Genomic DNA, 19,454 nt, shown 5'->3' with positions numbered 1-19,454 from the left:
TCACGAAGTCCATCAACATTAGGCACACAAATACGACCATGCATCCTCAAAACTCCATCATCTCCAACTATAACCTGCTTGGCACCTCCGTGCCGCACTGTGTCCCTAAGAACGAGCAAATGAGGATCATCATATTGTCGATCTCTGATACACTCAAATAATGAAGAACGATCGACTATGCAAGCTAGAACACGGCTGGGCTCAGAAATATCCAACCTCACGAACGGATTGGCTAAATCCTGAACATCTAAAGCAAACGGTCTCTCACCGACCAAAATATATGCAAGACTGCCCATACTGGCTGACTTCCTACTCAAAGCATCGACCACTACATTGGCCTTCCCCAGATGATACAAGATGGTGACATCATAGTCTTTCAATAGCTCCAATCATCTCCTCTGCCTCAAATTTAGGTCCTTATGCTTCAACAAATACTGTAGACTATTGTGATCCGTGAACGCCTCACATGACATGCCATATAAATAATGCCTCCAAATCTTTAGTGCGTGAACAATGGTTGCTAGCTCCAAATCATGAATTGGATAATTCTTCTCGTGAATCTTCAACTATCGCAAGGCATAAGCAATAACCTTGCCATTCTTCATCAACACCACACCAAGTCCAATACGAGATGCATCACAATATATTGTATATGGCCCTGAACCTGTAGGCAATACCAACACCGACACTGTAGTCAAAGTTGTCTTGAGCTTCTGAAAGCTTGTCTCACACTCGTTCGACCACCTGAACTGGGCACCCTTTTGGGTCAACTAGGTCATCGAGGCTGCAATAAATGAAACCCCTCCACAAACCCATGGTAATAGCTTGCCAAACCCAAGAAACTTCGGATCTCTGTAACCGATATGGGTCTAGGCCAGTCCTTGACTACCGAAATCTTCTTAGGATCCACCTGAATACCCTTTGCTGATACAACGGGACACGGTAATGCTACTGAACTCAACCAAAACTCACATATCAAAAAATTTGCATACAACTGACTGTCCCTCAGAGTCTGAAGAACGACTCGAAGGTCCTGCTCGTGCTCCTCTCGGCTGCGGGAGTAGATCAATATATCATCAATGAAGACAATCATGAAGGAATCCAAATAAGGCTTGAACACTCGATTCATCAAATCCATGAAAGCTGCTGGGGCATTTGTCAACCCGAATGACCTTACTAAGAATTCATAATGCCCATACCGAGTGTGAAAAGCTATCTTAGGGACATCGAATGCCCTAATCCTCAACTGATGGTAGCCAGATCTCAAATCAATCTTCGAAAACACTTTGGCACCTGAAAGATGGTCAAACAAATCATCAATCCTCGGCAATGGATATTTGTTCTTGATGGTGACTTTGTTCAATTGCTGATAATCTATGTACATCCTCATCGATCCATCCTTCTTCTTACCAAACAACACCAGCGCACCCCAAGGTGAGACACTAGGTCTAATAGAGCCTTTATCAAGCAAGTCCTGCAACTGTTCTTTCAATTCTTTCAACTCTGGCGGGGCCATACGATATGGCGGAATAGAAATGGGCTAAATTCCTAGAGACAAATCAATGCAAAAGTCAATATCCCTATGGGGTGGCATACCCAGCAGTTCTGCAGGAAATGCCTATGGAAACTCACGAACAACAGGCACGGAATCCATAGAAGGGACCTCAGCACAAGAATCACGAACATATGCCAAATAGGCGAAACATCCCTTATCAACCATGCACTAAGCCTTCATATATGAGATAACCCTACTGGTAGAATGACCAGGAGTCTCTCTCCACTCCAAACGAGGCAACCCTGGCAATGCTAAGGTCACAGTCTTGGCATGACAATCTAATATAGCATAATAAGGGGACAACCAATCCATCTCCAAAATGACATTGAAATCCACCATATCGAGAAGCAAGAGATCTACGCTGTCTCAAGACCCCCAATAACAACCACACACGAATGATAGACACGATCTACCATAATAGAATCACCCACCGGTGTAGACAAATATATAGGAGCACTCAAAGAATCACTAGGCACAACCAGATAAGGGGCAAAATAAGATGACACATAGGAATATATGGACCCTGGATCAAATAGAACTGAAGCATACCGCAAACTGAAATCGTACCTGTGATAACTACATCGGAGGCCTCAGCCTTAGGTCTGGCTGGAATAGCATAACATTGGGGTTGGGCCCCACCACTCTGAACTACATCTAGAGGACGACCTCCTACTGGCTGGCCTCCACCTCTAGTTGCCTGACCTCTACCTCTAACGACCTGACCTCCACCTCTAACACCTCAACCCCTACCTCTAACTGGCTGAGTGGGTAGTGGAACACCCAGTGCTGGAACCATAGCACGAGAACCATGGTGATGAGAAATCCTCGAGGCCCGAGGGCAAAACCTAGCAATATGCCTCGAATTAACATATATATAACAAGACTTCGGCTGCTGAGACTGCTGACCCTGAAACTGACCCCGACGGCCTGAGTAACCACCATGAAAGTTCTGGAGCTGAGGTGCACTAAGAGGAGCTAGTGGTGCACTATAGGGAAAATGATCAGAATACTGCATATAAGAACCACGACCACCTAGACTACCATGAGAAGCCTTAAGTACTAAATGAAATGGCCTAGGAGGATGGCCCCTACAAAAAAAATCTCTGCCTCCAGACGAGGCACCACTGAACCTGCCCGAATGACAAGGCTTCTTATCAGACCCCTTACCACTCCCATGTGATAGAACCATCTCAACTCGCCAAGCCACATTGGCTGCATCCTGGAAAGAAATCTCACTCCCTATCTCCTTAGCCATCTGCAATTTGATAGGCTGAGCTAGTCCCTCAATAAATCTCCTCACCCTCTCTCTCTCTCTCGGTGGGAAGTATAAGAAGAGCATGACGGGCCAAGGTAAAAAATCTGGTCTCGTACTGAGTGACGGTCATAGAACCCTGCTGGAGGCACTCAAACTGCCTCCGATAGTCCTCCTTATAAGTGATAGGAAGAAACTTCTCCAAAAATAGCTGAGAGAACTGATCCCATGTCAAAGCTAGTGACTCAGCTGGTTTAGCTAGACAATAATCCCTCCACCAAGTCTTAGCAGAACCTGACAGACGAAAGCATCAAAGTCGACCCCATTGGTCTCCAGTATCCCTATGTTCCATAGAACCTCACGACAACTGTCCAAATAGTCCTGAGGATCCTCTGAAGATGTACCGCCATAGTTAGTAGTGAAAAGCTTGGTGAACTTGTCCAATCTCCACAAGGCATCAGCAGACATAGTTGTTCCATCACCGGTCTGAGCTACAACACCCGACTGAACTCCCCCAATTGGCTGAGCTGCTAGAGTCTGAAACTGAGGAGCCATCTGCTCCAAAGTGCGAGTAGCGGGAGTTTGTTCTCCTCCCCCAGCCTGAGAGAAGGCTGGTGCTACAAGAAGTAAGCCTGCATGGGTGACACTCTCTCTAAGGCCCACTAGACATACCAGAGCATCCTGAAGGCTGCATGGTTCAATGTTAGATGCCATCAGCGTATGAAGAAGCACGTGTTCTCGCCATCTATGAAAGAACAAAGTAGAATTTCAATTAGCATTAAGAAATCAAATCGTACGAGAGAGAAGAATAGATGTGAAGTCATTCCTAAACATTGTAGCCTCTAGGGGATAAGCACAGACGTCTACGTACCGATCCCTCTGACTCTACTAAGCTTGTCCGTGAATTGTGAATCCTAAGCAACCTAGAGCTCTAAAACCAGCTTGTCACGACCCGAATTTCCCACTGTCGAGACCGTGATGGCATCAAACATTGAACCCGCTAGGCAAGCCAACATTTTTGATTGTTTTACCTTTTTTCCTTTATCTTTAACAATTTATCAGATGATATAAGAAAATCAACGGAAAATATAATGCGGAAAAACAAAATTTAATAGTTTAAATTAATACTAATATGAAATCCATAATAAAATTTCACCTAGAACTGGTGTCACAATTTCACGGACTGTCTACGAATACTACAAATAGTGGCCTGAACCAGAAAATACAAGTCTATCTCAGAAATAGATAAAACAGAGAAGAGCAGGATAGAAGGGGATGCCAAGGCCTGCGGATGCCTGCAGGACTACCTCGGCTCTCCACTGGACTGAAGATAGCTACCTCAAGCTACTCACCGGGTCCGGTACCAAAATTTGCACAAAAGAGTGCAGTATCAGTACAACCGACCCTATGTACTAGTAAGTGTCGAGTCCAACCTCGGCGAAGTAGTGACGAGGCTAGGACACGACAACCATATAAACCTGTGCAGTTAAATTATATAGGAACAGAACAATAATGGCATGTTGCGAGAAATATCAATTTCTAACAATAAGCCAGCAGGGAAGCATAATGAACATCATATTTGTATCAACAAGAATAATGAAACAGTAACACGTACACGGCATCACCCTTCGTGTTTTTACTCTCGTTCTTACCATATGAAATAACAGAAACGGCATGGCATCACCCTTCGTGCAGTAACTCTCAAAATATTAGCATGACATCACCCTTCGTGCATTAACTCTCAATTCATGGCACGACATCACCCTGCGTGCATTAACACTCAAAATATCGGCACAACATCACCCTACGTGCATTAACACTCACTCACAATATCATGCACGGCATTACCCTTCGTGCTTTACACTCTTTCTCACCCAATCAAATGAAACAATGCATCCCGGCAAGGGAATCAACAATATAAACAATAACATCCCGGCAAGGGAATCAACAATATAATCAATAACGTCCCGACAAGGGAATCAACTATAACCAATCTTATTTCAACAGTTAAATTCACATAATAAGTTGAACTTGAGCCAATACTCAACAATAGTCAATTACCAAGAAAATCATAAGCATTGTTCAACATGGATAATCATCAATTTAAGCATGGACAATACATAATAAGAGTCACAACGATAATGGTATAAGACTCACGGGCATGCTTGACACCAACGTATAGATACTCGCTACCACACCTATATGTCGTACACAACACTAACACATAGCAAATAGGACTACAACACCTATTCCCTCAAGCTAAGGTTAGGCCAAACACTTTCCTCAATTCCACCTCTAATCCTCAAGTACTGCTTTACCTCTCGGTTCTACCTCTAATCCGCTTGTATCTAGTCATAAATTACTTAATAACATCAATATGGGCTAAATAAACCAATTCTAATGCATGAATATAGACTTCCCAATGTTTTCCCCAAAAAGTCAAAAATCGACCCCGAACCCGCTTGGTAAAAACTCAAAGTTCTAACCAAAACCCAATCACCCATTCACCCACGAACTCAAATATGCAATTAGTTTTGAAACTGGATCTCAATTTGAGGTCAAAATCTCCAAAATTCGAAAATCCTAACTTCTACCCAAAAACACCCAATTTCCTATGAAAACCCATAGATTTTGAAGTGAAATTATGCAAAAAGATGAATTAGATTGAAGAAGATGAGTTAGAAATCACTTACTTATGATTTGGAGAAGTTTGAGTCTTTGAAATCCCGGCAAAAACTCACTTAATAGGTCGCATATGTCGCAATTGCGACTGGTGCAAATCTCGCAATTGTGAGAAGGGCATCGCAAATGCGAACCTTCGCAATCTCTGCTGCCTTCGCATTTGCGACAATTTTGTCGCATTTGCGACCTCTAGCCTACCTAGACAACTTCGCATTTGCGAGGAAAGATGGCCCTGATCTTTTTCGCATTTGTGGTCACTGTTTACATCGCAATTACGATGTCTGATCTCGCAATTGCAAGATCAGAGGCCTGCTGCAAAGCTGAAACATACCAAAAATCTCCCTAAGTCCAAAATCACTGCGCGGCCTATCCAAAATTAACCCGAGCCCTTGGGGCTCCAAACCAAACATGTACGCAAGTGTAAAAATATCATACGGACTTGCTCATGCGATCAAATCATCAAAATAACATCAACAACTACGAATTTAACCTGAAATTTATGAAATTCATAAGATAGTTCAAAGTTTCCATTTTCTGAACCTAAGGTCCGATTTATACCAAATCAACTCCGATTCAAACCAAATTTCACAGATTCGGCTTAATTATTATTTTAAACCTGTATCGGGCTCCGAAACCAAGATACGGGCCCGATACCGTCAAGAACACACACCATTTCATTTCTAAAAGTCTTTATATTTTCTAGTAAATAATTTTCTTTAAAAATTCTTTTCTCGAGTAGGGACTTCGGAATTCGATACCGGGCATACGCCCAAGTCCCATATTTTACTACGAGGCTGTCAAATCACGGGTCTGGGTCCGTTTACCAAAAATATTGGCCAAAGTCAACTTTAATCAATTTTAAAGGTCAAATTTATTATTTTTCGTAAATTTTACATAAAAGCTTTTCGGAAATGCTTTGGACTGCGCACGCAAATCGAGGTAAAACAAAAGAAGGTTTCTAAGGCCTAGGAACACAAATTTGACCTCAAATACAAGAGATGACCTTTTCGGCCATCACAACACTAGTCAAGCATCCGCAAGTCAAAACACAATGCGCCTTCTAAAATGCGCACTCTTCTCAGACAACACCAAATAGTGCCAGCATTCTCTTAAACATCTAAAATCATCTGTGCCATCAAGAACTCATAAACTTCCCTTCCAAACCCAACTGTATCTTTGTAGTCGTAACTTCCAACCCCACACGGCATACCGCAATCATCATGCTAATTTGCAAAAATACAAAAACCTCATAATCAATTTTGAACTATAAGCAGAATTAACACCTCATAAACCAAGAACCTTCAATTTAACTCAATCCGGGAGGACATCACCACACACAACACACCTTCTATACCCATAGAAGACATCAACCCCGAGCGGTGGCCATAGCTATCGTGAGTTCTCGAAACCCGTTAAGACATAATGAAGTAATCAGAACTGATTTCCTCTAACTTAACTGAGTCACACAGACTGTTAAACCCAAAAAGTAACTCAATCTGAAATGCTTTCTTTGAAGGAACTTTCTGCGAATTCGAACTCATTTCTTACATCTCTCTAATACTGCCATGACGAGTCCATATTGATATAGAAGCACCACAATTCTAGGCACCATCCATTATCGATCTCAAGCCGTAGCCATACATAATTCTGAATATCCTTATTTGCCACCTATGAATTTTGAACTCATTAGAACCTATTAGATAACCATTCACTTTGCTCTAATCTTCAATACACAGCCAATATGCACTGATGACCCGTGTGTCACTAGCACAAGAATATACAAAGAAGTAGCCAAGTGATTCCTTTTTTTCTTCCTTGCACACTACATCCGCAATGAGCATCAAACCCGGATCATCGCCGAGACCTCTGTATAAACTTAAGGTATATTACATTATGTTCCAAGCAAACCCCTTAACCGAAATCATTCTCAATGATACCTTTCTAAAATCATAGCTAATCCACGAGTGCCCCTTAGACCAGAAACTGATATAACACATAACCTTACAATCTGACCGTCAATAGCAAACTCCCCCACTTAGTTCGAAGCCATAGAATACATCGTAAGAAATTAACAGTACTATTCCTTCAAAGTTGCCCTGGTCCTACACTGTTAATCGTCTGAATACGTCATAAACTTATGCAACACTAGTCATAAAATACTTCAAAGACTCTGCCAAACACATACTTATCCTTATGTCAGTCAAGCCAATTTCCTCAAATGCTCCAAAATAATAGTGTATGCATTCCACTTAATAGAAGCTTCTTACGAAACACAAGACTCAATTCTTCATGCAGAAGATAACCTCAGGCTAGACTCAAATCAACACTTTCTCATGGCCCTACTGTGGTCACAATAACTAGGCAACTGATTACTACTCCCGAATCTGCACACGTCGACAAGATATAAGAATCTGCTTTATCCCACAAACGAACAGCTAGAAGACTATCAACACATCAGCATCAAAGCCTGTCCAACTCATCTTGACGGTAATCAAGAATTCACAACCCTTCGTATCCCATCCACAACATCACCAGCCGTTAGTGCATAATGATACTTGGTGCTCAGTTTCACATATGGACGAATATAATGAATCAAAGTCAAAGTTTTCAAGCTGAAACAAGGTCGTACGATAGAGAAAGAATGAAGGGAAGTTTCCTAAATTTCCTATAGGCTCTCGAAGAAAGGTATGGACATCATCATACCGATCCGCAAGACTCTACTAGATACTTGTTCATGACTCATAGAACCTATGAACCTAGTGCCTTAATACCAACTTGTCATGACCCAAAATTTTTACTAAGTCGTAATGCACCTAACCCAACTCGCTAGGTAATCCAAACATTATAAGTTACAACTAATCTGTGAAATCAACAATGTATATAATAGAAACTATAACCGATTTCAATACAACTACCCTAAGGACTAATAGTACAAGTCATGAGCCACTATGATTTAGATTTACAAAATCTATATGAAGAATAAATACAATATTTGTTTGAAGTTTATATAAACAGAACTTAAATCCTAAACTACCATAAACAAGAGGTAGCTTGAATCTGGAATGCAGGTACGTCTTCGATGCAATGCTTCGCCCTCCACAACTATGCAGCTCCAAGATCTTCACACAAGGTGCAAAAGTATAGTATGAGTACAACCGACCTCATGTACTCAGTAAGTATCTTGGCTAATCTCGGTAAAGTAGTGATGAGGTTTTAAGTTAAAGATACTGACTTACTATGTACCCGTGCAGATAATGAGCAGGGGAAAGAAGGTAGGAGATATGTCAAATAACGCTAAGAGCATCAACTGGAGAGCTATGGGGAAAGTTAACAGACATGGAAAACTCAACATAACCTCATAACCATTTCTACAAAAAAAAATAATAGTCGTGAAGTACGCGCAAGGATCATAACCAAACATCACTAACAAATACCGTTGTTGCGTGCAACCCGATCCCAATCTCAATTAACACTGTTTTGGCGTGCAATCCGATCCCAATATCAATTAAACATTGTTGCAGCGTGCAAGCCAATCCCAATATCAATAAACTCTACTGCAGCGTGCAACCCTATCCCAATATCAATAAATATTATTGTGGCGCTCAACCTGATTCCAATATACAATAATGTCATATGAAGCCAAAACAACAAGTAAACGCGGGATAAGTTCACAATGTAACATTAAGAAAAAGAACACACAGTATTCAAATAGGTAATACAACTCTAACAAAGTATGATGAGCATCCCAATATCAAAATCTAGTCTATCGTTTATAATGATAAGGCTTCCACAAAGCATAACACACAACCAATCTAAAAATCATCCAATCCAATTAAGAAAAGGAGAGTAGGACATGAAACGAGTAAAGATATTTGTCAAGTACGAACAAGGAACAAATGAAGGCATTCAATATATGAAATCATGTAGCAAGTAGAAGCATGTAGCAAGTAAAGGCATTTTATAAGTGAAGGCATGTGGTAAGTAAAAGCATAGAGTAAGTGAAGATATATAGTAAGTAAAAACATGTAGTAAGTGAGGGCATGAAGCAGATTATGACATCTAACAAGTAAATTATGTGACAATTAGAGACATGTAACATGTATGGTTTATTAACAGATAAAGGCATGAATTCGAAAAGGACACACAGCAGAAGAAAATCAAGTAAACGTGTAGGTGTAATAGTAAGAGACAAGGTAAAGACGTAGCTATAACAGTAACATGCCAAATGAAAAACACAGAGATAACTACATAAGGAACTCAAACGGAAGATATCTTACAAAAAAATAAACATTAGTAGAAACCAAAGAAAAGGGCATGTAAGTGATTAACAAATGAATAATCATGACAGAATTTCAACTTCCTTTCTTTTCGCACGGTAGTAACAAAACAAACCAACCTCATTTCAAACCGCACAAAAATACTCATCATGCTGACATTTTATCAACCGCACGAAAATATCCATCATACCAAATATAGACCTAAGACCCTAATCACTGTCTCTTATTACAAATAAAGAAACTCAAGTAACATGACAATAACAGGTATAGATATAGGTTCGTGATACCACGATCAAATTAAGTATGCAACAAATCTAAAAAATAATACATTAAATCATTTTTAAGATGTCATATATTCTAGCATGATTTCTAACACAGTTAATTGAGTTTATTAGTTATCGAATTAGATAAAGCATAGGTTAAAGAATCATCAAGTTCAACAAAGGTACAAAGAAGCATATAGTTCCCCCTTCCAAGCATGGAAACCCTGGCACATGCATATACACTCGTCACCTCGTATATGCATCACCTCGCATGTAGCAAATAATATTAATTAGTAGAAAAAAATTTCCCAACAAAGCTAGGCAAGCACTTACCTCATTCCGGAATAATTTTCACAATCCAATACCGTCTTCCTTAGAAATACATCTCAAAACGATCAAAACCTAATCAAATATCATCTAACAAAGTCAAATAATGCTAAAGGAAACATCCCCAATCAATAAAGGTCCAATCTTGACAAAAATCTCAAAAGTCATCAAAAGGTCAACCATGGCCCACATGGTCGAGATCCGAGATTCAAACCAAATCACGATTATTCATTCAATTCTGAGCCCGGATATATAATTTATTTCAAAATCTGACCTCAATTTGAGGTCTAAATCTCAATTTTACGAAATTTCTAAATTCTATCCAAAACCCCTAATTCATATCTTAAAATTTATAGATTTGATATTAAAAGTTCATGAAAAGTAGTGGGGAATTGATGAAAAATAATTTAGAGTTGCTTACTAATGAATTTGGGGATAAAAAAGTTCTTCAAAATTGCCTCTAGATTGTTTAGGGTTGAGAAATGGTGAAAAATGAACTAAGTCCCTAAATCCCCACAATTTAGCCAGCTACAGATTGCAATTGCGATAATCGAAAAACCAATCAACTGTTTGCAAAAGTGAAAAGTCTCTAAGCCTAGAGATATCGCAAAAGCGATGAATGCATTGCAAATGCGAATCCAAGGCAGTTTGCAAATGCGGACAACACCTCACAAATGCGAGTCTGACCCAAATTCCTCATAGTCGCAAATACGACATGAACCTTGCAAAAACGAAACCTCCACCATCGCATTTGCGGAAAGAGCATCGCAAAAGTGAAGCTGACCCAACCCCTCCAGCATCGCAAATGCGAGCCTAAACTCGCATTTGCGGACAGGTTCTCGCAAATGCGAGACCTACAGACCTGATGCACCAGCATTCCTTCTTACACAAATTAATCAGTTCTCTAAGCATCCAAAACTCACCCGAGCCCCTAGGGCTCCAAACCAAACATGCACACAACTATAATAACATCATGCAAACTTGCTCGCCACCTCAAATTATCAGTATAACATCAAATAATAGAATCGATCATAAAAACTCAAAATTTTCAAGTTTAAAACCAAAATTTCTATTTTTTCACATAATGCGCCGAAATACGCTCGGGTCATCCGAGACCCCAACGAGACATACGTACAAGTCCAAAATTATCATACGAAATCGTCAAAACACTGATCTGAGGTCGTATACCAAAAACGTTGACCACACATGGAAGTCATAAATCACCAAATAGAGTTATAAAAAGTCTCAAAATACACAAAAGAAAGCTAATACTCAAAATGACCGGTCGATTCGTTACAGATAGCTTCAAGTAAAATACTTTATAAACTATTATGCATTCAAAAGAAAATTTCTTGTCTGAAGCACCGTCATTTAAACATCGTTCACACTCTATTTTTCTCAAGAAACTATTTTTCTTCTCTTTATTTATGACTTGTGTCAGGGATACACAAATGAAAAGGAGCTCCTCTAGTCATAATAGGAGGCGCGGCCTCCAAGTAGAAAAACAAAGGAAAATCCTTTCTCCAGAAAACCACCTCCACAAGCATGACTAATGGCTTTACCAATGATTAATTTTGGCTGCAATCTTCAATTTTTTCATCACATGTCTCTGCCAATTTTTTTCCGCTTATGATTTTCTCTGCCAATTTCCTCCCTTGTTCTTTTCTTATTTTTAGTTTTTCCTTTCAACAAATTGGGTTGGATCCACAACTTTGTATTTTTTTTTAAAATATCAATGGTATCCAAAGCTGCTTGTAAATACTAATTTTTACCGAATATCTGCTACCTTTCCTATAACTTTGCCTTTTTTTAAATAACGGTTGCATGTCACTTTTTTTAGCGGTTACCTGCTACCGCCCATAACTTTACCACTAAAACATACAAGTTAAGCAGAACTTGTGCCATTAAAACACACAAGTTAAGCATAACTTGAGTCAACGAAGTTTACTATATGTAAGTGAGATAATAATCAAGACTCAATCAAACCACACCAACATTGACAACACTTAAAGAATACAACCAAATGTACAGTGCCTAAACAATTCTACAATCCTAGTACATACAGTGGCAATATCCAAAATAGGTAGGTCACAAAACAAATTCCCTATGCTTGTTTTTACAACCGAAGTAACCAAAAGAAGATAAGTGATCTATCCCTACAATTTATACTATTGGAGGGGCACTTAACTTGTAGGGTGGAAAATTGTGAGGCCCAAACCTAAACATCACTTAAGTACTATGGTAAAGAGTAATATAATCAAATATAAAGTGAACTTCTAATTTCTATATTGTTCGAGCTCTTCAAAAATACTCACAGTTGCGTGTTGGATCCTCCAAAAGTAGTGCATTTTTTGGAGGATCCGACACGAATGTAGCAACATATTTTGAGACATAACTTCTAATGTTTAGTTGTAGGATTGTAATTATGGATTGGAGGCTTGCGGCGAGGCCTGGCCCTTCCACTGTAATCCTTCCACATCAGGTTTGCTACTTCATCTGCTGCATCAAGAAACTGATCCTTTGAATCATTTTTCTTTGTCTTGCTAGAGCTGGCTTTCTTTGATGCTGCATTGGGCTCAAGTGTTTCCACCTATCATATATTTCATTGTATCAGAATGCAAGTATATAGCAAGTGTAATCCCAAAGCAATGTTTTAGATTTTAGTTAATTGGTACTCCTTCCGTCTCAACTGATGTGGTACATTTTAATTAGGCTCGAAATTTTAAAAAAATACTTTTGAAATTTGTGGTCTAAAATGAACTATAAGTATTTGTATGACCATAAGTCTTCTCAATAAGAATAAAATAAGAAGTTTAAATTTAAATTATTTCTAAATATAAAAATATATCATTCTCTTTGGGTCAAACTAAAACAGAAAGTGCATCATATAAATTGGAACAGACAGGGTACTACCTAGCATGTTTTTTCTCCTTCTCGTGAGAGGAGATTATAACTCATATACAATGACAATACACAGGAGAACTTACACTCTCAATGCATTTTAATATATGTAGTGTGTATATGTGTTCCATTTTAGGAAAAGGACCGGAAAAATGTGTTGATGCACCAAAAGTTTGATTGGAATTGAATATAAAATTGATGATGTAGAATAGCAACAACACTTATCTTGGGAAAAAAAAAGAAGAAGAAGAGCTCTTATATTTGTAGTAATTTTGATACAAAACCTTTCAGAGAAGAGTTTAACAAATTATATATACCAATACTGTAAAATCTTATTGACTTAAGATAGCAACCATGTTCTTGAGTTTCGATATATTGTCGTGTGGCTTGTTTATTAATGATGGAAGACATCGTATCTATGCTAGAACACTCTAGATATTCTAGACAATTTAGTAGCATGCATAAATATATAGAATATTGTTCTACATATAAGATATTATATATCAAGACAATATCTTCTTTGCAAAATAAATCACAGATCAATTTTCAGAAGAAGGGGGTGTTGAATGAGAGAGAGAACCTGAACGTTAATTTGATGTTCTTCCGGTCCCTGAAGAGGGACATTTTCCAGCATTTTTCTTCCTCCAATCTTCCTTAGTATTCCTGCATAGAAGACCAAGAATTTGGCAAAAGCAAAAGTCAGTGATCCTAATTAATTAGGGCAATGGAATGGAAAACTATTTTCAGAAAATAAATTATTTTCTAATGTTTGGTTGTTAGGAAACATTTTCCTGGGGCAAATATTTTTCACCAAAAAAAAAAAATGACTTTCTTCACTCTCGAACGGAAGTCATATTTTTGCTTCACAATTATCATAAATCTTAGCTTCATTACATCATTGCCTTAACCGGCCAACAATTTGACATTATTATGAATTTTTTATACAAAAAAGATTTCATCAAAACCCTCTCTGGTTTGCTAATTTTATTATCAACCTTTAATAAATAAGCATTTTGGAATAAAAACATTTTCTGGAAATAGGTCATTATTTTCCTAAAATATTTCCCAAAAAAGGAGAAATGGATATAACTGTACTTACCTAACTGAGTATGAGTAGAAGAGGGCTGCTCTAGGACAAGCAAAACAACGACCATAACAAGGAGTAACAATTGTATGAAACGAGTGGAACTCATTTTTGAACAGTGAGTTTTTCTTTCTTAAAAAACATGAAAGTGATTATTTTCCTCATGAAGTGAGAGGCACAAAGTACTAACACAAAGATTGGGTTTTTATAGAGAGTTCAAAATCAACTCATAGTCAAAGCTAGGGTACAGACATCTACCTTATTCTAATATATGAACCCTGACATCGTGCGTGAAGTACTTTGGAAATCTCAATTTGTAAAAGATTCTAAATTGAGTAAATAAGTAAATATAATGTACTAGTACTAGTACTAGTAGTAGTTTTCTCTTCTAACACTTCCTTGGGTTAAATGTATGCTTATCACTAGGATTATAAGCCATAAGGTACTTGCAATCTATTGGTCTGATTAATCTAGCTAGCCAAGAAGTTTTAATTTCTATTCTCCCGTCTTGAAATCGGGACCTTTAAGTAGAGGTCCAACCATCTTAACGAGCACGGAGGGACTTTCTAGGTACATATATAATGTAAGTACCAAAACTTTCAAGCAATACATACTTTAAGCTCAGTTTGCCAGTTATATTTAAAAGGATAATGAATGAGCTGTTATGATTCCATACATCTTTAAACAAAGCAAAAAGAAAAAAAATACTGCCATGCAAATCAGTAGGTAATATAGTCAGCAAATTATTCAAACCCTGAGACAAGAATCAGAGACTTGGTCGCCAGCTCATGAGTCAGTAAAAAGTGCATGAAACAATAAATATTTTCCTCATCCCTTGGATATCATTTTCAGTTTTGCGAAGTGACAGACACAGAATTTTTATAAAAAAAAAATCAAAATATAAAGAAGTAAAATACGAAAAAATCAAGAGGATTCAGTCTATAGTATATGTCACACCTCCTTTTTACTACCCGAAGGGGATATAAGGAAGTTTTTCCAATTAAAGTGACATTAATCGAAATGAGATTATTTTATTTAATTTTTCAGAGTCGTCGCCTGGGATAATTTATTTGGTGTCCCAAGTCACCGTTTATTTTAAAATCCCAAATCGAGGAAAATCGACTTTATTTAAAAATCTGCGAAACCAGAATTCTATTTAAGGAATTCTATTAACCTGGGAGAAGGTGTTAGGCATTCCTGGATTCCGTGGTTCTAGCATGGTCGCTTAAACTATTAATAATTGGCCTAATTATCTGATTTACCACATGTTTTAAAACCTAGTGTGCATTTTAAAACTTTAAACCGCTTTTATTTTATGGGATTATTCTAGAACAAATTACGATTGTCGTACACTTGTTTTGTTTGATACACATTGCGAATCATGTCATGGGAACCGTACCCACGATCTACAACATGTTTAATTTATTAAAGTTATTAGAAATTGTGGCCGGGTCACATAAATGTATCCCCGAATTTGGGAATTAGATATCACAGCTACGTCACGGGAACCGTACCCGTAGCTATGATGATTTTATTATAAACACGCCTAAAGTAAACTACGAGTGTTTAAAAGAGTGTTTTTCTATACTAAGTTAATATTAATGTGAGGGCCATATGTTAGGTGATTCAATTGTAAATGACTCGCCTCGATTTATTTCTTAAAAGATTTGTATTTCATTAAAGCAAGCTAAGGATAGTCCTATTTAAATCTAATTTGAACTTAGGTATCACAACTACGCCACGGGAACCGTTCTCGTAGTTGTGACGATTTTAATTACGAGCCTAAAGCAAACTACGAAATATTCAAAAGTATTTTCTATAATAGTTGGTATTAATATAAGGGCCATGAATTACGGAGTTTAAATAGATGGCACGCCTCAATTTATTTTAAAAGGTTATACTTGACTATTAGCAATTCAAACTAAAAGAAAGACGAGATTTGGTTGGGTTCACGCCCAAAGCAGACGATTATGCTTACAAGATTTAAGTACTGATATTCAGTTTATGATTGCATACGAGGGCCTAAATTGTGGAATTAACAATGGGTGAATGCATTTTTGGACACTAAGGGAAGTACCACAAATGGTCATAATTAGACAGATAAATTAGGATTCAAGAACTAAATACAATCAATTTTTTTGAACCCAAAATATGTGAAATGAATTAGTAAAGAAATCATGAATTTTATTTACAAGGATACAAGCCAGGTATATAAGCCCATTTTTTCTGAAAAAATATCAAGCTCTCAAATAATTTTTGCTAAGATCCTTACTGGGCTGATAACTAAACTTGACTAACCCAATTAAATAAATTGACCCCAAAATCCTTATGCAAATATGCAAGTTTGTGGTAATTGTCCAAATACAGCAAATACACATAAAAAAAAGGAATCATGGGCCTTCGAAACTTCAAAGAAAATCACCTAGAATCTGACATTTACAATTTCGGCCATTTCAAATACAACTCTTGATAATTAATGCCTTCTAATGTATACAAAATTATTTGCCATAATAAATTAAACTAATACACTGTCTGATTTAATCTTCAGCTCTAAACCCTTTTTCCAGCAACTTTAAATCCTTTCCTTAGCTTTAGAGTTTGCCAATCTAACCAATTAGTGGTCAGATCTGCAAACTACAGCTAAATAATCAATAGCAAATAATTTTAATACAAATCTACATATTTCGAATAAAGAAAACTATAGTAGAATTCATATTCATACTACAGCCAAATCTGCCTGACCTACACAACATTCTCAACCTTAACATCAAAAGGGATATTTAGTGACTGATGCCTTCATACTATTTATAACTAACATAAAATATTTCTAAAAGAAAGAAAAGGAAAGAATAAGACAGCATGCCATTCAAAATCCATATTTCATCAACTACTGATGTCAATAGGCCATTTCCCTTGTCCAAATACTCCAACCATTATACAAAATAACAAAACAAATAAGCAGAAGACAAAACTAAAGCAGATTTAAAGCTTTAAACAGACTAAAAATTTCAAAATCATTGCAAGAAATAAGCAATCCAACTTCATTTGTACTCGAATGTTTAACAAAACTGAACTTTGCCGAATAAGATCAAAGAAATCAGCTACTAAATGAATCTACAGCAGGTCAGCAGCATAAAAGCCTAGAGTACTACAGCTTCTAGCTCAACTCAAACAGGACTAGCAGTGAATCAACCCGAAAAACTTGTTCTAATCCCTGAAACCCTTAGCCAAGACCCCAGAAAATAGAAAGAAACTAAAAATTTCTTAAGAAATCTTTTTGAAAATCTGGTTTTTCAGCCATTTGTGCCTTTTCTCCCTTTTTTTCTTTGCCCTAATCATTGGCAAGAGGATTTTTTATAGAAGGAATTTAGGGCAACAAAAATCAGATTTGTAAATTAAAAGTACCCCCTTAACTTCTAATTTTATTAACTTACCCCCTGCCCCAGGATTTTCTCTCTCTTTTATCTTTAAAATGTTCCTTGTTAGCTTTTCTAGAAGCTTCCTACAAGCTTCCCTCAAATCCTACCCAATTCAATTTTACTGTTTTGAAGTTTAAACCAAGTGGTACTGGAGTTGGACCATTTACACCCTTAAGCCCAATATTTACTTGGGTTTTCGTACTAACAGAAACCAAGTATGAACCCCAACCCAAAACCAAACGAACTTATGCAGAAATAAACCAATATTTAATTAAACAAAGGCTAATGATGTATCTTTTAAGAAAATATACATTATGACGGTAATTAAACCTAATTATTGAGACATTAATCACTGATTGGTCAATTATGCCTTAGAAAAAAATAATTAATTTTTTTTAGACAGAAATGAACCCATAGTAGAAGTTATGAAGAAAAAAAAAACGGGAGGAGAAATATACTGGTGGAATCAACAAAACTTCAATGCCTCTGAGAAGAACAACAAGATCTTGATTCGAACTCGAACGAAAAAAATCTCAGCCAATGGCGAGAATTATAACATGAACACTGGTCGGACTCTCGTCTCTGGCCAGTGCTTCATGCAATAATTCTCACCACATGCCAAAGATCGGACGAGGCAAAGGCTCAAAGTATTTGAGTCATGAACAGGTTATTTGCCCAAAATCCAGCCAATCTATGAGATAGGACAAACTGAAGATTAAAACGGCTCTCTTTGTTGAAAAAATGGGGGATTCATGCAGGTTTTATCATGAATTGAGGATCAAATCAAGAAAATTTGGACAAAAGGCAAAAGGCTTGGATTTTTATTCTTGGATCTCAAATTCGGAGAAATTGAGTGATCTTTTGGAGAAAATAATGACGGGATATTAATTAGGGGATGATGGAGGTTGGGTGGTTGAAATTTGGAGGCTTTTGGAGGTGGTCCGCCACCATGACACGATTTTCGGGCAACGAAGGGACGATGGAGTGAGGCAAAGGTTTCTGAAAGAGATGAGGCTAGGTTTAATTTTAGTGAAATCAATCTAATTAATAATAGCAAAGGGGAATTTGGTCGTTTAATGGGGCGAGGACATCAAAATGGCGTAGTTTTGCCACGAAACTACGTCGTTTTGGGGGTAAAGGGAGGCTGACCTGATGGGATCTTTCGGCCTGGGTTTGGATTGAATTGGGGAGAATGTTTGGGCCGATTTGGGGTATTTAGAATAGCCCAGATTTAAATTAAAAATCCCCTTCATTCCAATTCTCTTCTTATTTCTTTTTTCTTTTCTTTTCTTTTCTTTAATTAAAAATCCCAAATTAACATCCTAAATTAATTTAAATTGTAAAATTAGACTAATTATCTAATTAAAAAATTATAAAAATTACTTGATCCTAAATTAAAAGAGAAAAATCAATAATCTAAAAATTAAAAGGTAAAAATGTAAAATAAGCCATTTTTGTGATTTTTATTTTTTAATAAAACACATAATTAACTAATTAATCCTAAAATATAAAAACAAAACCTAATGCAATGCATGGTATTTTTGATATTTTTCATGATTTTTAATAAAAATTAAACGGGCACAAAAAATACAAACAATTAATAAAATCCTACAAAAATCCTATAAAATGGCAAATAATTGGAAAAAATCTATTTTCTTGGATTTATAGGAGTGATTCATATAGGGCAAAAATCA

At 37.3% G+C, this 19,454-nt stretch overlaps 1 protein-coding gene across 1 annotated transcript; it reads right to left on the bottom strand.

Moving 5' to 3' along the window:
• Window positions 1-12,332: 12,332 nt before the first annotated feature.
• On the bottom strand, window positions 12,333-17,403 carry LOC107789477 (uncharacterized). Its single transcript, XM_016611296.2, has 3 exons — window positions 14,357-17,403; window positions 13,838-13,920; window positions 12,333-12,946 (listed from the first exon to the last, which is right to left on the bottom strand). Exons 1-3 carry the CDS (start codon window positions 14,448-14,450, stop codon window positions 12,755-12,757), a joined length of 369 nt encoding a protein of 122 aa, XP_016466782.1. The 5' UTR covers window positions 14,451-17,403; the 3' UTR covers window positions 12,333-12,754.
• Between the last annotated feature and the right edge of the window lie 2,051 nt (window positions 17,404-19,454).

Source organism: Nicotiana tabacum, chromosome 22 (genome assembly GCF_000715075.1).
Source record: "Nicotiana tabacum cultivar K326 chromosome 22, ASM71507v2, whole genome shotgun sequence".
NCBI classification, from domain to species: Eukaryota; Viridiplantae; Streptophyta; class Magnoliopsida; order Solanales; family Solanaceae; genus Nicotiana; species Nicotiana tabacum.
Note: the sequence above shows the minus strand (reverse complement) of the source record. Positions and strands in the feature narration are given on the sequence as shown.